Genomic DNA, 27,244 nt, shown 5'->3' with positions numbered 1-27,244 from the left:
TAGAGTTGTTATTGAAGAGGATGCTCTGTGAACTCTTATGGCACTAGAGGTTTCAGTGTATTTTTCAAGACAGAAGGAAATACATAGATCTACACAGAAGTGTAGAAATTATACAATGTGAATAAGCTATCCAGCAAAGAGCCCTTTCTTCCTGTTTGTGAACGGATTCCATTTCTGACAAACAGATTTATTCCTACCTATTCACAGAACAATATTGACTGTTTCTTGTCCATGGTATGCAATTATTCACCTAAAATCAGATGTTTTTGCATCCTGATTGGATGTTTGAAACTTTTAAAATAATAATGTAAATCTTACAAATTCTTGGATGAATAACCTTTTATGCAAAAATTCATAAAGTTCTTTGAATTACTCACATTTTTGCAAATAGCCAGCAAGTGAGTGCAAACACAATAAACGAGTGAATTATAAGGGATCCCCTGCTTTATCTAAAAGTCACGTCTTGTATTATTTAACCAGCTCCAGTCAAAAGTTGAGTGTGGAATCTAGGCTCCATAGGCAGCAAGACAACTGTAAGGTGGGTGGACCCAGTTGGGATGGAATGCTACAGGCCATAGGCAAGGGAAGAGGGACTTCCCCATGTTCTTTGCATACAGCATCAGCACGTGTTTAAAAAAAAATAGAACAGTGAAAAGGAAGTGGTCAGATCTATTTAAGAGACTCTTGAGATTTTGATGCCTTGCCAACACTTCTGACAAAATGTTCCTGTTTGATCTTCTTAAGCCCTTCCTTACACAGGTTGGACCTGAACAACCAACCATACAGCCTGGAGCTCCTGCGAAGCTACCTGACACTACAACTAGCAATGGGAAGAGTAAACACTCTCCCCTCTTCTCCCCACCACACACACACACGTTCATCTTTGTGCTAGCAACCAGGGCCCCTCCCTGCCCCAACATCCCAGTCCAGTCACCCTGTGAGCAGCCACAGGAGAGGCTGTCTGTAAGACAAAAGGTCAGAGACAAGGTTGATATAGAAAGTGTCCATTATTTCACTGTGTAAGAAAACACTGTCTGACAATTGCTTGTTTTCTATTTTGAAGATCAGTACCATAATCTTCCCCACTCAATCCTCAAAATCTACTTCCCCGGTTCTCTGTGGCCTCAAAGAGTTCAAGTCAGCTGGACCTGCTGATTTGTGCACTACTCGTTTTTCTAAGAATTTGCTTGCCTACTTTTTTTATTATTATTATTATTTTTTAACTCAAAAGCAGTAATTATCCATAATGTTTCTTTACTTTCTTAAAGAAGAATAAAAAAACACAATCAGTCCAGTAGGCTAATCAATCAGTAATGGAATCTCCAGCCTCATTTATTAACGGTCTTATTTCCAATGTAGGGTTTCTCTCTCCCCTGAAACACCTGTAAAAGTCTTCTTCATTGCCCTTTACCAGCATTAACTTATCCCTATAGTATAGCTTGTACCATCCTGTATTAATATAGCTGACTGTAATATGCAATCCTTTACATTATTATAAGCATTTGAAATTTAAAGATACAAACAGAATTTGTTCTAAAGGTAATTTAATATTGAAAAATAATTACACACTTTCTGTAAACTTTCAATACATAGTCTTCAAGTAAAACAGAAAATACAGGTATTACGTTTATTGCCCCTTTTAGAGACACTAGGTCTGATTTTCAGTCCCCTGTAGGTGTACATTTGTGCATACATTCAGATATCTGCACAAGTTAAATATGCATTTAAAAGAACATGTATGCATAAAGGCTGTTTACCTCTGGGACATGCCTGTGTACCTCCAGGATATGCCTGTGAAAAGTAGACACACATTTGCCTCTGTGTAAATGCACATAGATTCCAAGGCCAGAAGGGACCATGATGATAATCTACTCTGATCTCCTGTATAACACAGGCCATAGAACTTCCCCAAAATAATTCCTAAAGCAGATCTTTTAGCAAATCCAATCTGAATTTAAAAACGGTCAGTGATGGAGAATCAACCACGATACTTGGTAAATTATTCCAATGGTTAATTACTCTAGCATGGGGTTGAAAATCAGACCCTTTGAAGTCCATAAGGCTTAACAATCTTATATGAAGGAAGTTGTATTTATTTATATACATACACACACAGTCTTTATATTAAAATAGTTATACCCTCAAATAATATTTTTGTTTATAAAGAACACACCCCTACAAAAGTGATCGATCAAGGTTCTGAACAACAATCTTAAAAACAATAGTCAACTATAATGGTCTTCCAATACACTAGCTGAATCTAAAAACACAAGGCCCAGTTCACCTCCCATGGGAATTGGATTGGGCCCTTTGGCCTCAATCCCATGCACTCAAGTCACTTTACACACTAGAGATTATTCACACATGTGCTTAAGTGTCTGCAGGATCAGGACCTTAGGCCTCGGCTCAAGAAAGCACCTAAGCACATGTTTAAAGCTTTAGTGCTTTCCTAGATACAGCTGCTTTCCTGAATCAGGGCCTTAGTTCAGAAAAAAGGTTAAAGTTTTACTTTGAAGTTCAGAGAGCTCTGTTTTCATTATGGCTCATAAGGCCACAATTCACAATTAAAACAAAGCAAAGAACCATGTGGCGTTGACAGAAGAGATTAAATTATTTTAATATTTTATAAGGAGTTTAAAGTGCAACAGTTACATTTTGAAAAGTCAGTATTCAAACAAGGTGGACTGAGAGCACTTATTTAGAGTGGAATACATCCTTACACAGTAAGGTCTGCAATAGACTTCTGTACATGAATGGAATGTTTTTTGTTTGCATAAACATATATTACAAGTACAGAAGCCAGAGGTTAGTTTAACAAATCATACAGAGTACATGTACATGCGTTCATTCACTTCTGAGATAACTAGATGCTCAATTGCCACTCATTTACATAAACTACTTCCCAGTGAACAGTCAGATTAGTGATCAGGATTTCACAGCCTGCCCTTAAAATGTGGAAAGTTGTTTTTTTATTTAATAAAAAGCATAAGCAGAATTTATTCTCATCATTTCTAGTAGTGTGAACCTCAGCAATCACGAGTCTCACAAACAATGCTGAAAATGACTTACCATATACAAAACAGTTTAGTACACAGTATTAAAAAGACCCTATCTGAACTGGATTTATCAGGCAATATGAAAATGATCGGTTCCAGAATCACCATTCTGATGAAGAGCTGGTAGTAAAATTATTTTAATACCTGAGAAATATCACAAACTGAGTGTTCACTAACTTTATAGAGGGAGGGAAGGGATACAGCAATTGTATAGTAGAGAGTAACAAACATTATTATATAAACTCTAACAAACAGGTTGTGTACAAAAGATTTTAATTTAAAAAATGTTTGTTTCTCACAGACACCAAAAGAGAGAACGGCCAGATCCTCGGCTGGTATAAATCAACATAGCTCCACTGAAGAAAATGGGGGTGATCACAGGTAAGATCCTACTCTTAGATTCTAGAAGATCCAAATTTTTCAGAAAGGTAGGAAGCTGCTTACCTGCTTTAAACTCCTGAGAAAGACAGCCTATGCCTGTAATCTATAGGGTTTCCTTTAAGCATGGGTACAGAACTCCCAATTAACTTCAGTGGGAGTCTGACTCAATTAAGGGCTGCAGAATGTGGCCCCTTGTTATCTCTGAGAATGAATTCAGATAGAAAAGATATACAAAGAAGATGAAGTCAAAATATTTTAAATCTGCTAATCCACCAAATAGCTGTAAGATTGAAAACATTGTTTCCTAAAGCCAGTACCTGCTGGTGCACCTGCTTTTGTCCCTGGGCAAATTCTGTCCAGCAGTAAGACTTATTCGAAAAGTGTGTGGGGGGGGGGAGGGGGGAAGGGGCCTTATTCTAGCACACAGATAGGAAATATAACTTGTCTTTACAAAAAAAAGAGGTTATTGCACATAATCTGAAGACGAACGAGTCCCTAGTCAACAGGAGAGTCAACCCTCTAATTAAACTATTCTGCTTACAAACTGAAGTCCAGTGCCATTCTTTGGCCACAGTTGCAGAAATGTGCTGCCGGCTACCTAACACAGAGGGTCTGGTCCTCCTGTCTGGCAGAGCTGGCCTTAGTGTAGGATTGGTGGGATGTGAGAAGGGCAAATGTGAATTCACAAGTCTTTTGAGTCTTCCTGATCCTAGTGCCTCCCTGGTGCTATTCAGACACCCACCCACAGCACAACATAGAACAGCCCAGATGTTCAGTGCTGCTCTAAATTGTACCCAGCTATTCACAGCCTTAAGGGGCCATTCCAGCAGCTGGGTAGTCAGAGTGCAGTGACTGACCCCATGCTCTTTTCCCTAGGAATGGGGTGCAAAGATGAGAAGCATGCAGCTGTCACTGGCTCTATATCACCCAGGGATTCCCCAAGTAACTAGCTAAATTGGCTTCATGGTCCTTTATTACGTGCTGAAGCTGCTCAAAGAAGTGCTGCAGATCTGGCCTAGAATGTTGAGGGGAAAAAATCATATCGGTGGAAAACACTAACCACTGAATTCAGAATTTAATTTAAGGATTGAGGGTGGTCTCTATGCTCATTTCTATCTATTCAGGCTTTAATACGTTTCAGAAACGCCAAATGCTTAACACCTATTTTTAAGTTTATGGGAATGTACTATACATTTTACATATAATTCTGATGTGTTCACAATTATTTGCATTGTCATGGTTATTTTGAGTACTAACAAATACTCTGTATCTTAACGCCAATCAGTGTTAACAAATGTGGTTTATGTTATCAGCTAAAGGCTAGCGTGAAGCCTGCTGGTATGAGACAGCATCTTCGCTTTATATTGCTAAACCACTAATTTTACTTCTTCTTGTTCCACAGCAGATTTGTATTTGTTTTTATTACATGTTACTGGCAAAATGTGAACCCTAGTTCTGGGGTGCCCATATTGACACACCTAGGGTGAAATCCTCACTCCCACTCTGGCCCCTTTACACGGAGTATAATGGACTGGACAGGCATAAAGAAGCTTGAAAGCCCCAGTTCCAGCTAAGCGAGGTTTCCTCCAGTGCAGCACTGCACAAGACAGCCATAAGGCTGCCCTGTGAGGATCCTCTCACAAACCGTGACATAGGGGGTGTACTGAGGGTGGGTCCAGGAGTGGGAGGGGTGAACTGGAGGACAGGGCCATGACATGCTATACTGTCAAGATTCCAGGTAGTGCTGTGACCCATAGGTAGAGCCCTACCAAATTCACGGCAGAGAAAAATGCGTCACAGATTGTGAAATCTGGTCTCTCCCCATGAAATCTGGTCTTGTGTGCTCTTTTTCCCTATACCATACAGATTTCACAGGGGAGACCAGCGTTTCTCAAATTGGGGGTCCTGACCCAAAAGGGAGTTGCAGGGAGGTCACAAGGTTATTTTAGCGGTGGGTCATGGTATTGCCACCCTTACTTTTGTGCTGCCTTCAGAGCTGGGTGGCCAGAGAGCGGCGGCTATCAGCTGGACGCCCAGCTCTGGAGGCAGCGCCACGCCAGCAGCAGCGCAGAAGGGTGGCAATACCATACCATGCCACCTTTACTTCTACGTTGCTGCCTTCAAAGCTGGGCGGCCAGAGAGTGGCAGCTTCTGACTGAGGACCCAGCTCTGCAGAAGTAAGGGTGGCAAACCATACTATGTGATCCCTATTGGTGGCGGCTCTGCCTTCAGAGCTGGGCTCCCGGCCAGCAGCCACCGCTCTCCAGCTACCCAGCTCTGAAGGCACCATCGCCACCTGCAGCAGCACAGAAGTAAGGGTAGCAGTACCACAACTCTCCCTACAATAACCTTGTGACCTGGCCCACATGTCCTTTTTGGGTTAGGATCCCTACAATTACACCACCATGAAATTTCAGATTTAAATAGCTAAAATAATGAAATTTACGATTTTTTAAATCCTATGATCATGAAATTGACCAAAATGGACCGTGAATTTGGTAGGGCTGTACCCATAGGGCAGTGATGGGAGTCTGACATGACTTACATAGCCCTGGGGGGTCTAAGTTATTCTGGGGGCCGTTTCAGTCCCTGGAGCAGCCAAGGATCAGGATAGTGCAAAGACAGTTAAGGCTGCCTTAATCATCTTCCCCCTAGATTCAGAGTTATCTGCTACACTTCTTAGAGGGGACACACAAAATCTAACCGCTAGCATGTGATTTGTCAGATGTTCTGCAGCTCCCTCTGATTTCATCTAGTGCTCTGGGCACCCAACACCTCTGAAAATCAAGCCCTATGTGCCTCAAATTGGGCACCCCCCAAAAAAAAAAAAAAAAATCAAAGGATGCTGTTGAAAATATGGGCCTCTGGGTATTCCACCTCTACTTGGTTTTTGTTATACTTCTGAAACATAGGGAAATAACTCCCTGCTCCTGCAAACCAATTAGTGTTCTACCATGGATTTTAATGGGAACAGGATTGGACCTGCTTAAAAGAGGTCGTCCCCCCTCCCCCCAGCCTAAATGATATATACTGCAAGGAGAACAGGAGTACTTGTGGCACCTTCGAGACTAACAAATTTATTTGAGCATAAGCTTTTGTGGGCTAAAACCCACTTCATCGGATGCATGTAGTGGAAAATACAGTAGGAGGATATATATATGAAGTGGATTTTAGCCCACGAAAGTTTATGCTCAAATAAATTTGTTAGTCTCTAAGGTGTCACAAGTACTCCTGTTCCTTTTGTGGATACAGACTAACACGGCTGCTACTCTGAAAACTGCAAGGAGAGAGAGAGAAAAAACCCCACTGTAATTTAAGAAGATTGAAAGAGTCACTAATGGGGAAAGAGTTTATGGCTTTAAGGTGTCTGCTTCTCAACTGCCCTGTATCTCATGTGGTCATTGATAGTAGTGCTTTGGTAGCACTTTGCACTGGTGGAAATAACACAAGGTGCAGGGCAGTTAAGAATCAGGCTGTGTCTTTTCATCCCCTTAGTCACTAATGATTTTTCCAATTAAACTAACGTGTTCATTGGGGCAGAGTACGATTTGGTTCATACCGTGTTATATTTGTCTTTCCTCTAGAACCATGTTCTAATAAATAGAGGAATGTGTTTATTCTGGCACAGACAGTGGCCCTTGAAATGGGAAGGGCTGATCAATCTAGTGTGACATATCACTTTCTTCAGACTTTGGGGATGCTTCCTCCCTTTGTATTTCTGTAATAAAGAACGCAGTAGCATTTGGGCTGAAATGGTCTATGTTTTTCTACAGGACTATTTGTATCAGACCCTCCAGTGTACAATATTCACTTCACCACAGGCAGATTTTGGCCCTAAGTCTAGCATAGCTGACAAAGGGAGGTACAGCCTCGTATATGGGAACCCTCTGCTGCTGTAGATCCAAGGTAGTGGCTCCTTCACCCTCCTTCCCCTCCCTGCTGTTGGGATACAGGGTTTAGCTGAGGCTTCTCTACACCCAGCTGACTTAAGCTACACCAGGGGGCCAGACCAACATACATCCAGACCAGCACTGGGGGAGCAGATCTTTGCACATCCTCCCTTGCTCTGCTCCACAAGAGCTGCACCATTCCATAGCAGAGGATCTGGGTTTTCATCTCTCAGTAGCATATTCTCAAGTAAAAACTGTTATAAAGTACATTTCTGTGACCACAGCAGCCAAGTGTAAGAGAATGCTTAAAGTTCCAGGACCCAGTTCTCCTCTTGCTTACACCGGTGTGAGTCAGAAGTGACTCCACTGAAACCAATGGAGCCAACACTGATATAAGATAGCAAAGAATCAGGCCCTCAGTATGTGATATTGAAGAGTTGGTTCCACCAAAGAGCTCTGGAACACTTGTCGTAAGTTACCATGCCTTGCTTCCTAAAACCACACAACACACTTCCCATCTAATCCAAATTAAGTGTTAGGTGTTAGAATAAGGTTAAAACAGAAATATCCCTGAGGCTATATACAGACAAATCTAGGTAACATTCACAACTCCCAAATTCATCCCAAGTAAAGCAATAAAGGCCTCAGCTAACTGGAAAAGCATAATTATTACAGCTATAACAATTATTATATTTGCATATTTAACAAACTGGAATAAACTAATGTTGTATGAGCACTTCAGTTTGATTTTTCAAAATATATATTGTAAAACTAAGGATCAACTTTTATCACTGCAAGTAGCAATATATATTTTAAATGGAGGGGAACTTTCTATGTTACATTAGAGATTATTTCACATTGGTGCCTAGTATTGGTGACAAAGTAAGATATTGCTTAGAAGTTAAATATTTTAGAGAGGCAGGTCATAACCAGAACCTCAAATCCAATTCCTTGAAGCCCCACCCCTACAGTTTTGGTATTGATTTGAATCTCAAACAGCAAGGACCTTCTCTCTCAAGAACAGCTGATCACAATAGTTAAAGATGGTAGAAGTCTCAGAAAATCAGTGACTCCTTCCTTGCATCATTTTGTCCTAAAAACTTGTGAAAACAGCTTGCAAGATTTCAGTGCAAGTGACTTTCAACCATAGCCCTAACTAGGAGTCAAAACCAAACAGCAGCCTTAAAACCAAACTGGATTCAGATACAACCCCTTTGGACTGTCCCTAATGTTTTACAAGACAGGTTGATACAAATGGCAAAAATTATACCACACATTCCTTCAAAGAATGTAATCATTGAAGTTTTAAACTTCACTGCTTATTGGAAGGACATGCAGGCCCTAAATATGATTTTAAGTTGTCATTTACCTTTACTAAATACAACTACTAGGGCATTAGGATACAACTGCTTCATTTCTACTTGAAAGGTTTTAGTCAGAAACCAACTCTCACCAACTGGACTTGGAGTCTAAGGTTTTGTTTTATTTATTAATAGTTTAATCCAAATTTTAGTGTTAATAGTTTAGGGTGGGATTTTCAAAACTGCTCAGTATTGGCTGAACACTGCTCCCATTGAAGTTATTGGTACAACTCCCATATAATTTTGTGGGAGCAGTTAGGCCAATATCAAATGCTTTTGAAAGTCTCACCCTTTAATCTTTTTTCTCCAGATGTGGTAAAGTTTAAGCCCAGAGATAGAAGGGGATTTTTATAACCATCTTCATATGCTTATTGGGAATATATACATTTTTAAATACGTTTGTAATGGCTACCAGGTTCCGCTACACACCACACTCGCTGATACTCATTAGCATCCTGTAGATAATTTAGCCAAAAGACACCGTCATTCCATTCTGAACTGTTTGAGGAAAACATTAGGAATTTAGGGTTCCTGAATTTCTTATTTGGATTTAAGGCCTGTTCCTTGTCTCATTTACTCTTGTTTTATACCAGTGTAACAATTCTGGGTCCGATTTTCCTTTGTTGCCATCCTCTTCTGCAGCTCTGCTAATGTATTTAGCAACTGGGGAATTTCCCATGCAGTGCAGAGCTGCCACAATGGCTCTACACTACCCCCCTCTGCAGTCCATATGTGGAGACATGACTTTGGAAAAAAACATCACTGGAATACCACCATGACAACTTATGGCTAAATGCATCCAGGTGCAAATTAAAGTACGCTCAAGATTGCTCTAACGTATACTCGGAGCTGGGCACAGAATAGAGGAGGCACAAAGATGGCTTAAAGGCACCTTTGTCCCCCTCACTGTTCCTTCACTAAATAGAGCTCTGGCAGAACCAACATGAAAAGAGAATCAGTCTCTTACAGTCAGCAGTTTTGGCCAAACTTGAAAAATAGCCTTAACTTTGATATTTGGAAAGAATTACCGGTATATCATGATGGATGCTACATCAAAAACAGAGTGCAAAACAAACCCAACCAGTGTCAATACAGAGTTCTAATATAAATGTTCAGGAGCACCACAATAAACCTTCTGGCCTCCTCTCCAGAAAAGTGAGGAAAGGTCATATTTTACTATGTATTAACAAAACACTTGTGAATACCATATGCATAGAAGTCAGAAAAAACAACCCTAGCCACTACCTTGACCTAAGTACAGTCTGTGATGAAAAAATAAATAGATTGTGTCCCCTCCACTAGGTGCTTGATTTCATGTAATCTTCACAGGTGATTTCTTATGTGCGCAGAGGAGGGTGACATAGGGGACACCAATGAAAGCCCATTTTTCACTGGGCCAGAACTTTATGACAGGGCCCTGTTCAGGGATCTCGGAGGCAGCATCGAAGTAGGCAAAACAGACACAGCCTAGATAAGCAGCAAGGCAAATGAGGATGTGCCTGAGGAGAATGAAAAACAAAGAAAAAAAATCACGTGGATTCAGTAAAGATACCAAATATATCACCAAGTTTTCAGACTAATCAGTCCCTACCCTTTTCTCCTGTCCCTCCTGAGCCTGGCTAGTGGCAATCCCTGTCCTCTTAGGACTAACAAGATGTAGCATATAGATAACTATACTACAAATATGCAATGAATTGTAGCATTCTTGGTCCAAACTTGATGACCTTTGAATATGCTGCAAAAGACACTTACACAGAGTTTGGGGAAGAACGTTGAGAGTATGGTCTTGAATAAAAGGGACTTTTGCTCACAGGTGGATAGGTGTGAAGGAGTGAGCTCTGACCTTCCTTGTCTACCTCTCTGCTGTCATGGCTTTTTTAAGGATGGAGAGATTTGTCACCTCTCAGACCCATTGTTTCAGACTGATAAGACTGCATTGGTTTACACTTGGGTCTGGTCTATACTACCCGCCTGAATCGGCGGGTAGAAATCGACCTCTCGGGGATCGATTTATCGCGTCCCGTCGGGACGCGACAATCGATCCCCGAATCGGCACTCTAACTCCACCAGCAGAGGTGGTAGTAAGCGCCACCGACAAAAAGCGGCAGAAGTCGATTTTGCCGCCGTCCTCACAACGGGGTAAGTCGGCTGCAATATGTCGAATTCAGCTACGCTATTCACGTAGCTGAATTTGCGTATCTTAAATCGACTCCCCGCTGTAGTGTAGATGTAGCCTTGGAAGGTTATTTCAGCATTTGTAAAGGCTAGAAACTTAGTTTTCATTAAAAGTGAAGTTAGAGTCTGCAGAAACTAAATAGACCAGGAGGGCACATAAATCTATCAAGTGGATGGGATGTGTGAACACTACGGGTTGGGAGTCTTACTAGTAAAGCTGATCATCATGGTGAAAGGAACAACAGACAATGCACAAGACAGCCTACGTGTATACATCTGTATTAAGGGCTTCTTTTCTTTAAATGAAACAACAGAGTTTACACACAGTACTTACCATACACAGTGCAAATACGGAAAGTTAAATGAAGACCAGATCTCACAAAATGCTTTGTCACTGATCCAGCAGAAAAGTGCTAACATCCACCAAAGACCTGAAAAGAGGCCCAGCTTGTACACACGCAAATTTTCACACCTAAAAAAATGACACAAGGAAGGGAAGAAAAGCCGTTATTAGTCACTATGCGGTTTGGCTATATTGAGCCTTGGGATGGAATCTGGAATGCCAGGCTGCACACCTTTAAGAAGCCTGCAGCTGCTTTGCACACAGTGCAGCATTCTGAAAAAGTCATATGTTGAGGAGTTTACTTACCATCAATTTAAGGTGCTGTCACAGTCAGAAAAGAGACTATGCAAACAAAACGGCACCTTTACTCAGCAGCTCTGCTCCTGGATACTCATAATTACTGATGTGCAACTTTTGGACAAAAAATTGTTTTCACTCCTGTTAGGACTACAGCATAAGTAAAAGTTCTGGAAGCCAGAGCTGGAATCCATTTTCCTTCATACATCAGCAACAACCCTAATCCTGCAAAAAGAACCAGGAGGAAGCAGGAATCTGCCTGCCCAGTTCTCTTTACAAGATAGGGACCTAAATGCCAATTGCAGCATCTTTTTTTTTTTTTTAAACTGGTGATGATGCATGGTAAGCATTAGGAAAAGAAGTTATTCTTTTTACAGTACTTGTCAACTGAGCAAAATTGATTTGGAGTCATTGAAAGACAATAAACATGGAACCCACCTATGTCATTATGAGCAAGAATCACTTTCCAGACAAGAACTACACTTGAATTCTTTGGTTTTTAATATTTTTCTTTAAGATCAAGATTTTAATTAAATTAGCACCCGTATAAGTGAAAGGTTTGGTGTCAAAACTTGAAACACACAAAACACATTCTGTCTTAAGGAAAGAACAAATATTTAAGCAAAACTTTTACCATTTTAAACACAGAGGAGTTTTTCTGATTGTTAGAGGCAGTGGTAAAGCTGATGGAAACTGATTACAAGTCTTTGGCATTGGGGTCCATTACTAGCCTTGCCAAATATACTCAGACTGGAGTATAGTTTTCAAGAACTGGTTAAATACAACGTGGTCCCAGCCACACTGTTAGAACACAACGGAGAGGTAGCTGAATTTTTAAAATTCTGTTATCAAAACATTTCTTTGGGTTTAGAATTTGAGTAAAAGTTTGTTTCGACATCATCTAAATTTTGGGCCAAATTTTCACTTGCCCCTTCGATATAGCAAACATTTTTAAAAATTATATAACTATGAAGAATGATATGCTTTCCGGGGGGGTTGGGGGGGTGGAGGAGGACTAGCTGTTTTTTTCTACACATTATTAATTTAAGTAATCTACAGTTCCAAATGATGCTAACCCAAAAGTTTAAACATCCCCAAAGGCTTTGACAAGAACAGTTTAGCTGATGTTGCATGCTTCTGAACCTCAGAAACGAAATTCCCAATCTAGCTTAAGCTGGAGTTTGACTATGGATGGGGGAAACAAACTTGTGCATATACAATAGTTCCTGCTGTGGAGGGAAAAGAGCCATCTGTTGTGGCCATAAGCAGCTTGGCCTGTAGTTGATGAGCTCTGCCCTCCAAAGCACGTGCCAATGTATGTACAGGGAATTATCTTAGGCTGCCAGGCCTGTAAAGTAGGAATACTCTTTTTTTAATGTAATGAAATTTGTTCACCTCAATTTTGGGGGGATACTGAATTCTGTGGTCTCCATAGTTTTGCTCAGGAGTCTAGATTCCTTGTGACATTAAATGTTACTTAGCCAATGAGAGAGTTCAGTACAGGAGTTATACAATATGAGGTCTCTTGGGACATGACCTTTTTCTTATATGCTGTGTAGGATGAAGTGTGGTTTGGCTTTGTTGGTCTTTCTACAAAAAAGAAAATTATGCTTCTGGTTTTTGTTTTTAAATTGGGTGGATTTTCCTGGGGCCCAATCTGTAAACACCGCCAAGAGTAGTTCTTACTATTGGTCAAAAACCATTGGTCAAAAACCACTCTCAGCAGGATTTCAGTCCCTTTTCTTCAAGGTTGCATTTTATTTCATAGCGAAAAAACAGTTCAGCATAAGTCCCCTTATAAACCTGGTCCCCTGCCCCGACCTGGAGCTGCCTGCAGGAGCCTGTCTTGCAGATCTCACTCCTCAGACTCAATAAAACCTGTGGTATTTCAGGACCAAGGACACAGAGATTTCAGCATAAATCTCAAACATTTATTTATTTGCAACAAAAATAAATATTCTGCTTCTGTTGCAATGAACACTATTATTATTATTATTTGTAATAAGGAAACACCTAGGGACCATGATCCTACAAACACAGGACAAAGAGAGCTTCTGCCCCAAGGAGCTTACAGTCTAAGGGCTTGTCTACACTGGCAATTTTCAGCGCTGCAACTTTCTCGCTCAGGGTGTGAAAAAACATCCCTCTGAGCGCAGCAAGTTTCAGTGCTGTAAAGCGCCAGTGTAAACAGTGCACCAGCGCTGGGAGTCGCGCTCCCAGCGCTGGTAGCTATGCCTCTTGTGGAGGTGGTTTTTTTAGAGTGCTGGGAGAGCTCTCTCCCAGTGCTCTGCCGTGACCACACAAGCCACGTTAAAGCGTTGCCAGTGTAGACTAGCCCTAAGTAACCCTGTCGTTTTATGACTGATTGCAGTACATACAAGTAAAAATTCCTGGTCTCACACACAAGTTTGTCACCCTCAATTTTGAAATTCCAGCGTGACAACTGAGGGAATTCTGAGTGGTTTCCAACATCTGTCATTACCTGTTTGGATTTGAAAGCAGAAGACATCACAGAGGCCAGAAGCCCTCTCCCTCTATTGCTGCCATGACAACCTTAACTCTATATCCTGGCACAAATTCATTACAACTTCTTCTTACATAATATAATCTCAGCTCACTCTGTATTGAGAGGGGGAATAGAAGGACTGGCAGGAGCACAGGGTCTCCAGCCCATATGTGGAGGTTGGGCAGAGTTGTGACTGGCACTGGAATCTTAAAAAAAGAGGAGAATTTTCTGTTTTTTTTTTCCCCAGTGTATAAATTCTCAAGTTTATATTTGCATAAGCAAATATTCAAAACAAAAAAAATATATAAAAAACACTTTACTGGGTGACAGCTTTCTAAAGATGTAGCTACAGTGATACAACATCTGAGTTTGCAAATTCAAGATTTAGTAAGATATTTTTCCATCAAAAGACACCAAAGATTCTTTTTACTATTAAAATTATTCTGCTTCATTTGAATTTTTAACCTGCATTTGGGATTAGGCGGTGGACTTCTTTATTAACGGGCATAAGGTTTGGCAGTGGATTCCTTTATAGCCTATAGATTAGCAACAGAAAACCTACCATGCTGCATAATCTTGTTCATAGGATTTCCTCTTGCATTCTTTTGCACATTAGTTTTAGGGTCTCACATTTCCTTTTTAAAGCCATCTATAAATAATCTGCCATTCAAAATGATTACAACTTCTCTGTTTGTACATAAAGGACTTCATGCTTCCACTGCCAGCTTTCTGTGTTGCTGTTATGTTCTGTTTGTTTCACAAGAAGTATATCAATATAAAGTGATTTTCCCAACAGAACGACACCTATATGGCTGCCACTGAAATTATTACTGCATGTAGAATGCAAACCAGGATAGATTTTAAAAAAGGCTGAATTCTCTGATCTGGCTGATGATCAAAACAAATCCAGAGGAGAGGGGGCAGGACATAAAGGTAGTTTTACGCATTTTGTATGCTAGCTACAATATGAAATAACAGATTTCTTCTGTAGTGCTTTTTTCCACTTCAAGGTTAAATAGTTGTAATAAAGCATCAGAAAAGGGCAAAGAGATTTTTCATCTGCATATGCAGAGGCATCCCGTCAAAGGCAGGGACACAGAGTTTTTCTTTATACTTCCCTAGTGAGACCACATGTGGAATGCTATGTTCAGTGCTGAGCACCCCATTACCAAACAGATATAAAATGCCCAAGGATCTAAAGAGATTACTTTATTAATACACATGAGAAGCCCAATTCATGACTCATTAATGTCAATGGAAAGATTTTCACTCACTCTAATGTGAGATGGATCAGGTCATACAAGAGCAAAAACCCATATTGCCACTATTCATGTACAAATACCTAGGCACTGATGGATATGTATGGATTTGCTGTTTGAACACATAACAAATGGACACATACAAAGGCATGCCAAGCTTTGACATTCTGTTAGCTAAATGGTCATGTGCATGCACACACTCAAAAAAATCAGGTGTTTGTGGTCGTAAGTGTGGAAAGCAAATGCATATGCATAATTGTGCACATTTAACACAGAAAACCTGACCTCAACATGTAGCTGCCTTAAGCAATGGCCATACCTACAAATATTTGAAGGGTGTGATCAGCAAGGAAGGAGAGTAATTGTGCATGCTTCAAAGAGCTTTAAGTAGTGGGATGAGACTGAAAATGTATGCTGAATATCAGAAAATTTTTTTGCTGACAGTGAGATTTAAGACACCCCTAAGGAATGTGGTGGAGACAGTAGTTACAAGATAACATAATGGTTTTGGGATTATTTAAAATTGTTTTTATAAGTCTATAAAATAAATAAGTGCTTCAGGGGACATTGTAAGAGGGAGTTCAAAGTTAAGCAAGGGCAACCCCCCCCAAAAAATAGGATGGTAGCAGTGGTCTTTTCTGGGCAATGTTCAACGATTTTCTGTAATTCCCTGAACAGTGCCTAGACACTGATGGGTGCTTTAGAAATACTGATGGGGAGCAGCAAAGCTAGACATCTCTCCTCCACTGCATTCACCAGCAATATGGGTGCAAACTTCAAACCCTAACTGAAACCAGGTAAATGCTATGAAGCTGTCCAGTCTTTTTATTTTAAAGCAAATATGGAAATGAAGTTTTAAAAACCTGTTAATGCAATATTAAAATTGAACAGGACTTGCACATGCTAAGGTTCCAGGAGCATGGTTCATTCAGCCATATTGCAGATCTGTAATATTTTTGTCCCTCTTTTTCCTGATAAATGGTAGCTTAATATATTCTAGTGTAAATCTGGCCAAAGTTAAGTTTGCTGTTGAAACCTTACCATTTGCTTTTCCTGATTATGCACTATATTTGCATGAATGCAGTGCTTGTATATAATCATAGGAAACATAATTTAAATGTCTGTTAATAAAAATTACCACAATGTGTATGAGTCTCTTCTGATATTAGCCATCCATAGTTGTTATTCTTACAGGGCCAGCACACACTACCATCATGCTACCACCACAGGGACTGCACTAGATTACACATGGAATTTATCATCTTCTTCCTCCTGCCCTTTGTGCCTTTGAAAAAAAGTCTCCCATTTTAGTGTTTCCTACCTTACTAGCCATCTCTTCTCCCATTTGAGATCATAATGCTCTTTTTATGGCAGCAATTTGTTCCCAAGGAAAAATTAGAGTAAGAAAAATCTTCATTAGGAAACACAAAAGGCCTGATTCACCACTATCCAGTTTGCAATTTACATCAGCATAAAATTGGAGTAATGCAGTGATAAATTAGGCCCAAATTTCTTCTTCTACATGGAACCGGGGAAACTACTGGCCTATAATTTTTTCCCCTCCCTACCCAAAATAGTTTCATAGTGAAGGTTCCACATCAGAGCGACCAGATTTCAGTGTACAGCTGGATGACTGACGGCACTTGCATGGGAAAAAATCCCATTGGTTTTCAATAATGTTCAGATTTTGTATATTGTAAAAAGAGATTAGATGACCTCTTCTGGGTTTTGGAGACTGCGTCTGTATTTAAATCTCCCAGGGATCAGCATGGCTTAAAATAATACCTTTAATCCTTTGCTTTTACATTTAGGAATTTATCAAAAAATGTTGCAGGTATTAGATCCCACATTGCACAATTAAACTGACAGCTCCCTTGGGTCCCTTATAATAAATTATTCAAAAGCAGGAGTGTTCAAGCCTTTCATTCTTCGAAAGGTAAATAACAGAGTTCCATACAGCTTAATGGGAGATGATCTTCCATATGAAACTCTTAAAATAAAGGTATTAATTTACTTATAGGCATATCTATGGCACTTGACACTGAAGTGTCTGAGCCCCTAACAGGTTTGTGATTTCTTCTTACAACTTCCCCAGGAACTAAAGGCACATTATTATATGCAGTTTCCAAATGGAAAACTGAGGCACAGATAGTTTAAGTGTTTTGCCCAAAGTCACACAGGATGTCCCTCCAAATGGCTCTCTATGAACATTAAAAATCCCGTGGCACTTTCATCAGAGTTCTAGCCAACTCCACCAGCCTCCTTGGTCAATTTCCCCATCTCCTCCTTTATTGTGCAGTGCACTATTCAGTTCCCACACTCCTCATACCATAGAGATAGCTGGGTTTCTTTCTCTTTTTTTTTTTTTTTAAACAGGAAGGATTTAATGATATCTTTCCAAAATATACAATTAGGAAAAGCTGTTATGTAGTCTGATAAAATTGAATGGAAAAAAACCTATTCATACACCATGAATATTGCATATTTAAATATAAAAGAGACAAGAAATACTAACGTTAAGCTTGATTCTTCTTTCTTTTACACAGACTTCAATGGAGTTATTCCTGATTTATAAGGGTAGCAAAGGAGAATCAGATCCAAGAGCAGGGTGGATAAAAATCAATGATTTTTTTTTAATTGGATTTTTTTTGTTAAAATGCTTTTTGAGGAAAGACAAATCTATCTAAAGATAGTTTTAATTAAGATACATTATAGCTCAAAGATATCTCATCATGGAATAGGGATTATAAATTCTAATTCTATAGTATGAAACAATATATTCATGCAATGTTTAAGAAAAGTTTTGTAAATGAGTTCCAATAGTTCATGGATTAGGGACCCAATCTTATGGGTTCCAGGGGCTTCTGTATAGATTATTTAGGTTATTCTTTCTAACTACCCAATGGGTCTCAGTGCTCAGTCTAGAAGATGCCATCAGAGATGCTTAGTTTTGCAGTTCTCAAACTGTGGATTTGTGACTCCAGTTAACAGCAAAAATGTTTTCAAATAAATAAATAAATATACAGAGGTGAGAAATAACAGACCTCAACCCTATTGTCCCTCTGCAAATTTGTATACATAGAGTCAATCCCTTATCTCCCTCTAAAAGTGAAAACTTTCAAAAAGTTCAATGAATAGACGATTGTTGGGGGCGGAATAAATCTGGACAAGGAGAAGAAGTCTGGAGATAAATGTGAGAAGGGAGGGACAAGCAGTAGAAACAAAAGTGAAACTGTTTAAGCAGCATATTCCAGAAGTCTTGAGGTCTTTCTGAATGTAGCCTTCATTGATTTGAGATCTACCATACCATTCTCTCACTAAAAGGGAAAACCTATAATGGCAGCAGGCTGTAAAAGAGACCCAGTTTGGGAATATTTTAATGAAGTTCCTCTACCTGTGAGTAAGACAGGCATGCGTGCAAAATGCAAACAGTGCAACAAAGAAATGCAAGGCCTGGTTGCCCGAATGAAACAACATGATGAGAAGTGTTCCTTCTCAGGATGAAGCTGTGTTGAAGGTGAAGAAAGGAACATGTCTGAACATGCAGGCTCTTCAGTTTGGTAAACTTTTTTATTTCATACTTCTTTCTTAAGGACTGCCTGTCTTCCTTCTGGACTATTCTTGAATTCTCATGTTTGAACAAAAAATATAGTTGTTACTCTATTGTTCTATCATTTTAGATGCAGTTGTGATAGAAAATAAATAGCTGAAATAGGCAGATCTTCCTTTTACAATTTCACCTTTAAAGTAGTACTGAGAGTCAGTAAATGCAATGAGGGATAATAAATGAGCAGTATGGTCATAATAATTAAATAACTGCATTGACTTATTTTGTTTAGGAGAATCCATCCTCAACATACAGGATTCTGAAGATTATCCACCTTCAAGATCACCATCATTTTCTATAGTTTCAGAGTTATCTGCCAATGACAGTGTTTCAGTCACATCATGTATGTCACATAGCCAAAGTATATCATCTCTAGCAAAAACAAAACAAAAAATCTCCATCATCCAGAAACAACCATAGATAAGTTTGTGATAAGAACCAGCAGATTACAAAAAGAGGTAATTGATGAAAAAAATTGCCCTGTTTATTTATGCAACAAAGTCTCCTTTCTGTATGATTGAGAACCTACCCTTCATTAACATGATTCAGTCATTAAGACCAGGATACAGTCCACGCACCAGAGCAGATGTCGCAGGCAAATTGCAGTGTGCGAAAGGTCTAGAGGGTGAAATTGTTAACCTGAGTCTTGATGGGTGGCGCAATGTCCACAATGATCCTGTTGTATGTGCTTGTGTGACAACAGAAGAAGGGAATGTCTTCCTTACAAAAACAATTGATACATCAGGAAATGCACACACAGCAGAATACTTACAAGTAGCAGTAAAAGCTATAACAAACCGTGAAAAAAAATTCAAATGTCTAGTATACAGCTTGGTCACAGACAATGCTGAAAATGTATCCAAGATGAGAAGAAATTATTTAGAAGAGAGTCCCAACCTAATAACATACGGTAGCAGTGCTCATTTGATGCACTTCCTTGCCAAACACTTCAGTGTTCCAGAAATAAAGGCTAATGTTGTTGAAATTGGAAAATACTTCTGTAACAACCACTTTGCAGCAGCTGCTCTGAAAAAAGTGGAGGAACCAAGCTAACTCTCCCACGAGACGTGCAATGGAACTCAGTAGTGGACTGTATTGAGGACTATATCAAGAACTGGGCTAATCTGATGACAGTTTGTGAACAAAATCATAAAAAAAAATAGATGGCACTGTCACAGCCAAAGTTCTCAACATTAGGCTTAAGAGAAATGTTGAACACATGCTGAGTACCCTGAAGCCTATTTCGGTAGCCTGGAACAAAATGCAGGGAAATAGCTATTTTATTGCTGATGCTGTTGAAATTTGGAAGGAACTGAGTGAGATCTTCAAAAGAAATATGCAATGACAGAGTTAAATTCCAAGCATTAAAAAAAAAAAAAAAAACAAATGGGACAAGCACTCCAGCTCATCTCCTCAATACTCGGTACCAAGGTCAAACCTTAACTGCTGAAGAAGAGGAGTTGGCTATGACATGGACATCCAGCAATCATCCCTCCATAATGCCAACTATAATAAACTTCAAAGCTAAGGGTGAACCATTCAAGAAATATATGTTTGCTGATGATGTGTTAAAGAAAGTCACACCAGTGAACTGGTTGAAGTCACTTAAGCACTTGGATTCAGAGACTGTTGAAGTGATAACACCACTTTTAACAGCAGTAGCTTCTTCTGCTGGTGAAGAAAGAATATCTTCTTCCTCTGGACTAATTCATTCCAAACTGAGAAATTGTTTGGGACCTGAAAAAGCCGGAAAGCTTGTTTTTCTTTTCCAGATTATGAACAAACAGGAAAATGAAGGTGAAGACGACTGAGTTAGCTGCAGAAGCCAATATTTTCAGTTTCTCATGTTGACCTGCCTGACATAGTCGATTTAAATGAAATATTTAAAAAAAAACAAAAACAAAAATTAACTACTTTAGTTAAAAACAAAAACAAACCTGATTTTAAAAAACTTGAATGTTTCACTAAATTCAAAAATTCATATGCTTGTTTTGTTAAAAAATTATGTTTGCTGTTGAAGAAAAAAATTCAGAATACATAACGTTGTTGTTTTAGTTAAATAAAACAATTTAAATGTCTGTCTGGTGATGTTCGCCTCCTAATACAGGATGGCAAGAAAATCCTCCAAATATTAACGATTAACCTGTTGAACTGGAGATAGTTCACCTCCCAATGACTTCATAAATATCTGCTTCAATTATCTTTGGTAAATGAAATAACCAAACAATCATTCATTTTCTGATATAGCTGTAAAAGTAATCTGAAACGTTTTCAAAATAAGTCACTTAAAAATGTATAGTGTGTACCTTCTAAAAATGAAACCTACATCTATCTCGGAGTTGTGAAGAATATGTATTAAGGTTATAACAACCAACAAAAATGCACTTTTATGTAGAAATCCATGATTAAATTGAGTCTTCCTGACTAGTGATTTAAATCAAATCCACTGTGTCCAACATTAACTTGCACTTGCTGCATATACTGGGCCAAATTCTCCTTTGGTGTAAATCAGTGCAGCTCCACTGACTTCAATGCAGGTAATCCAGTTTACACCAGCTGAGTATCAGGCCCTACATATTTAGGTATACGTGTAATGACCTAATTAATCATTGGAAATACATGCAGTGTGAGAGAGTCCAAACAGCTGGGGTGGAGCGGAGTGAGTTCACACCATTGCTGGTATAAAAGTGCAGCAGCAACAAAAAGACCAACAGCTAGATTGTGCCTCGTAGGCCCAGCCCTGCACTGGGGGCATTGCACAGCTGCATGGCTGTAGGTGCCACACCCTGCCTCAGAGGCCTGGTCTGCGCTAAGCAATGTTACCATGTCTCCTCACCACTATGAACTACAATGTTCTGATATGAGATGCTGAACATGTTCAGCGGTCAGTGCAGACCAGGACAAACCATGGTCATGCCAGCACAAATACCGTCAATATCAACCTTGAACAAACATGACAAAGTTTCATGGTGTAGACTAGGCCAGAGAAGCAGTTGCCAACCCCAAAGATTCACAAATCATAAATCAGGAGCCCAAAAGTCATGAGATTATAAAACAACAATAAATGTTGGGTCTTTTTATTTACCTACTGGCTTTTGAGCCTTTAGGGTTTGGGTTTTTGAGCTTTTCTCTGCAACCATGAAGGCTAGAAAACCATGAAAAAAAAAAAAGTTGAGATTCCCACAACCAAGTATTCCAGGAGTTAGGGCTTTAAGTGAAAACATTAAAGGTTATGCGACTTCCTATAAAATTGCAAGAACTGATAACAGTGTGCCCGGTGCTTCCCAGTTCTCTGCCTGCCAGGGTGGGGGTGGAGAGCAGGGAGGGTTGAGTCCCTTGAGTACACAGACAGATTCTGCCTAGCCCTTATGTGGGTCATGCATTTGGAAGGTGATCTGCCCAAAAGTATATTAGTATCTAGAATGAAACCCTCAGAAAACAAGCATCAGGAAAGGCTGCTTCACATACAGAAGAAAGACACCTACCTCTTCAACTCAGCAATAAGCAGAGCTGTGCAGGGGACACCTAGTGTCATTAATGAGATGTTGTTGATAGCAGGCTTAATGAATGCCAGGCATGTAGTAACTCCAGAAAGGACACCGACTGCAGCTTTAAACCTTGCCCTGAATAATTAAAGAAAAAGGGTACATTTTGCTTTAATTAAACCTTAAATTAATGATAAACAAGAAAAGGCAACTATAAAATCCTAAACATGTTTAAAATTGTTGTAAACAACATTTCTTTGAATAGGTATAAGAAATGACACACACTATGACAACAACATGATGTGTACATAATGTCTACTTCGGTCCCAATCTGGCAAAGACTTTAACTTTGCATACCTATGTGTCTCGTGCATAAGTCTTCGCAAGACTGCAGCCTTGAAAGTTTAATATTTTATATACACACTGATCATAAATATTTGAAACTGAGGCCCTATTCTGATCTCTCTTATTCCAGTATAAATCGTGAGCTATTCCACTGCATTCAATTGAGTTACGAGGTCTAAAACCAGTGCAGTGTTGCCAATTCTCATTATTTTACAAGTATCATGATATTTATTATTTTCCTTAAAGCCCTATTTACTGGAATCATGTTATGTTAGAATCTCAGCTTTTATTTTTTTAATAAAGTGTGTTTCTAGCTTGCCTGGTTGCAGAGAAAAGCTTGCAAACCTGAAATCTAAAGGTTCAAAACCTCACAAAGCTAATACAGAGATTTTTTTTTTTTTAATACGTCATGATTCTTAAACCAATGATTTTGGGAGGCCTGACTTGTGTTTTTTTTTGAAGTTCAGGTTTGGCAGTACTCCCAGTATAATTAAAGGCAGAACCAAGACCTGAATGTGTATAGTATACAGCCTGATAAATTCAAATTTTAAATTCACCTTAAACTCTCTTTAAATTTTGGCTTGGACAGACTACATACTTTAAACATCATGTATCTGGGGTCTAATCTATGGGAGGGGGGGAAAAAAAAAAAAAAAAAAAAAAAAGTCCTCCAAGCTGGAGTTCTCTCAGAATTCACATTCCGGATGCATTTCTTATAGCGCAATTAGGCAAAACAGCTTCATTTGAAGGTAACTGACCATTATTTGCCTGTTTTTCAAAACTCTCCCTTGCCTATCTTAACTTCTGTAAAGAAAAAAAAAAAAAATCTCCCTGAAATTTCACATCCCAGATTAAATTTTTTCTCAGGAGTTTTAAAGTTACAGGACCTGATTCTTGTACTCACTGTAGATCAGTCATCTCCTCAGATCTGACTGCAGGGAGCTTTGCCATTGACTTCAATAGATCCAGGATTTCATCCCAAATGTCTATTGTTCCTTTTTTTATTTAAATAAGAAGAGCACTGAGAAACACAGTTTAACAAGGAAGCTGTTTAACCCTGTTAGCAATACTCTGAGTCTATGCACAGAACAGTTGCTGGATGTAACATTAAGTTATGTAAAGCAATGACTAAAGGATTTTTTTGGCTAATTCTTATGTGTTCATATATTTTTGGACAGCATGAAATGTCCTATAGTTAAATCAAATGTCAAAATGCTGCCAACCACGTAATGAAATGCTGCTACAAAACCTATGCTTCATTTTTGCTTTTGGGAGTGAAAGAGCAGGCAGCGTGTCCTATAAAAGCACTGTGATGCAATATGCAGAAGTAAACAAGAGTCACACAACTGGGACAAAGTCATGAGATTGGAATGACAACGACACATGGTCATTTAAGATGCACTTTTCATAATGAAAGCAATTTGAGGAATGTTCTGGTGGAAAGTTCAAATCAAAGATGTTTTTAAAATAAGATGATCCTCCAATAAGATTTGTGACAAAAACAAAACAGCTGATCCTAGGAAGACAGGAAGCAATGGAGTACACTAATATTAACAATGAGTGGGCCTGGAGGTAACAAACAGCTGGAAAAGAATAGCATGAGGAAGGACAGTAGCGACAGTGGCAAAATTACGTGGTTATTCAATGCAGTTACATGCAGGTCTAGATGCTAATGCAATGAGCTTCAAGACACAATCAGGGAACCATCCTGAGTTCTTTAAGATAGATTTTACCTGAGTTAATATCTTTTATTGGACCATCATCTGTTGGTGAGAGAGAAAGCTTTCCAGCTTACACAGAGCTCTTTTTGAGGTCTGGAAAAAGGTACTCAGAGTGTCACAGTGAAATACAAAGTGGAACAAATAGTTTAGCATAAATAGTTAACACATATTTCAAGAAACTATTCACTGTAAAATGGCCCGATAACACCTCTCCAGTCACAGGGGGAAAGGAAAAATAAAACTGAGGATGTGATATAGCAGGGTACAATCTAGACCAGGGGTCGGCAACGTTCGGCATGCGGCTCGCCAGGGTAAGCACCGTAGCGGGCCGGGCCAGTTTATTTACCTGCTGACGCGGCAGGTTCAGCCGATCGTGGCCCCCACTGGCCGCGGTTCGCCATCCTGGGCCAATGGGGGCTCCGGGAAGCCGCGGCCAGGACATCCCTCACCTGCGCCACTTCTCGCCGCCCCCACTGGCCCAGGACGGCGAACCGCAGTGAGTGGGGGCCGCAATCGGCCACACCTGGCACGTCAGCAGGTAAATAAACTGGCCCGGCCCACTAGGGTGCTTATCCTGAACGTTGCCGACCCCGATCTAGACTAATAAGCAGCTCTACCACCCCTACACTGTAACACTGAGTGCCTTACAATGCCTTGCTGAAGTAGCTCCCACCTAGGCCACTCACAAACAGCCTTCCAGCATGCAAGCCACACCCCGAGTGTTTATGTATAACTACAGCCTGCCAACCACACTCTGGCCCTCACCAGCCTTCATAATACTGCAGGGTGACCCCCATAAACCCACAGTCTTAGATTTGTACCCAGAAATGTATGTCCTGTACTGCCCAGCTTCTCTGGACAATGCAATTATATTAGGTCCGTTATCCCTTTAAAGAAGTAATATGCACACAATTTGCCACTCCCAAATGGAGTTTCCCAGACACTTCAAGTTAAACACAATGGATTAGATAAAACAAATGTATTAATTACAAAAAGATAGATTTTAAGTGAGTAAAAGTAATGTAACCATTTCTGACTTTTTAGGTTTCAATAAAAATTAAGATAAAAGTCTACTGGTGCCTAACTTAAACTATGTTAAATTCAAAGCAAAGTTCTCACCACATCCTTTCAGCAGTCTTACTGACCAAGCCTCTTAGATCAGGACCCCTCCCCCAGTGCAGTAGCTGCTTCCTTTGTCCCTTCAGGTGCAGTGAATCGATGTGCATGGGGGGGGGTCCTTTGGGGTGTCTTCCCCTTCTTTTTATAGTTCTGTCCCCCCTTTGAGAAGCATTTCCAGCTGGAAGTAAGGCAACGGGCAATTTGTGTAGCAGGATGTTCTCTGCTTCTTTTTTTCTTGCCCTGTTTGAGCTTTCTGCTTGATGATGACTGTTTACTACTTAAATGCAAGTTAAGCAGAGCACAGATTCCCTTGTTTAGGACAGACCTGTTTGATAACATGTGTTAATAACACCATACAGTGGAATCTTATAACTTCACATTGCCACACATTTTACCAGGACAATAATGAGTTTTTAAATGATACCTCACAAGACATATTTTGTACAAAGATTATTACAATAGCATGCAGAGTATGAATACAGGGGTACATTCTGTCACAGGGTGGGGTGAGGGAGTTAAATGGATTAAAGACTGTTGTAATAAGCCATAAATCCAGTGTCTCTACTCAGTCCATATCTCCACTGCTGTCAATCCACAACACACCTTTCAAGATCTATAGGTATGTGTAGGACCTATCACATATGGTGCACTTCATCCAGTGCACTAAATGCCCCAGTAACAACTATGTGGGTGAAACAAGACAATCATTACACACATAAATGAACTCACACAGAAAAATGATAAAAGACAAAAACACCCTATCACATGTCAGTGATCACTTTAAACAGAGTGATCATTCTATATCTAACCTCTTAGTCCTCATCCTCAAAGGAAACTTGCATGACACCTTCAAAAGATAAGCCTGGAAGCTTAAATGCATAACTTTGCTAGATACTAAAAATCATGGACTGAATAGACACACTGGATTTATGGCCTATTACAACAATCTGTAGCCCACTTAAGCCCTCTGCTGAGCGCTTTTTCCCCCTTCCCTCCCATGACTGGAGAGGTGTTAATGGGTCACTTCATCTTGAATGGTCTCTTGAAATGAGAGTTAAATATTTACGCTAAACAATCTGTTCCACTTCGTATTTAGCTATGACACTCCGAGTGCATTTCCCAGACAATGAAGATGATGAAGAACTCTGTGTAAGCTCAAAAGCTTGTCTCTCTCACCAACAGAAGTTGGTCCAATAAAAGTTACTAATTCACCCACCTTGTCTCTCTAATATCCTGTGACTGACACATCTACAGCGACACCGCATACATATATATTACCTGTCATTTCGAAAAACTTTTGGGAGGTATCTTCTGGGGAACCACATGGCCAGAGCACACATCAGGACCCAAAGAATAGCCAGCTCATCTAGCATCTGACCCAGGAAACTGAGTGTAGCATGGAAATAGACAGATCCAATGCCTGGATGAATCAATTAAAAAGCCAATATGAAGTTACAGTAGCGTATGGCACTAAAATGTGCTGCTTAACAATGGACCTAATAGTCTGGAAATGGTAGAAAGACTTAAACACCACCACAATGGGTGGCAGCTAAAACTTATTGCAAAACAACTGATTTATGAAAGGGGGCAAATGTCAGCTCTAAATAGCAAAATGAAGCTTACGTAAAGGAAACAGCACATCAGGGTATCACTATTAATGAAACGGGCACAGTATTATTTAAAACACACACACACAAAA

General features: G+C 39.7%; 1 protein-coding gene across 2 annotated transcripts in view; it reads right to left on the bottom strand.

Moving 5' to 3' along the window:
• Positions 1 to 27,244, bottom strand: part of ACER2 (alkaline ceramidase 2) — a 62,627-nt gene that overhangs the window by 29,563 nt on the left and 5,820 nt on the right. The window contains exons 3-6 of one of the 2 annotated variants that reach the window (XM_054031334.1): positions 26,824 to 26,965; positions 22,361 to 22,498; positions 11,198 to 11,335; positions 3,831 to 10,187 (exon numbers count right to left, since the gene is read on the bottom strand). In XM_054031334.1, coding sequence (XP_053887309.1) covers positions 10,001 to 10,187; positions 11,198 to 11,335; positions 22,361 to 22,498; positions 26,824 to 26,965 — 605 coding nt within the window. In that variant the 3' untranslated portion in view covers positions 3,831 to 10,000. Of the gene's footprint in view, positions 1 to 3,830; positions 10,188 to 11,197; positions 11,336 to 22,360; positions 22,499 to 26,823; positions 26,966 to 27,244 lie in introns of those variants that run through there. The other variant, XM_054031335.1, reaches the window with a different exon arrangement.

Source organism: Malaclemys terrapin, chromosome 6 (genome assembly GCF_027887155.1).
Source record: "Malaclemys terrapin pileata isolate rMalTer1 chromosome 6, rMalTer1.hap1, whole genome shotgun sequence".
NCBI classification, from domain to species: domain Eukaryota; kingdom Metazoa; phylum Chordata; order Testudines; family Emydidae; genus Malaclemys; species Malaclemys terrapin.
Note: the sequence above shows the minus strand (reverse complement) of the source record. Positions and strands in the feature narration are given on the sequence as shown.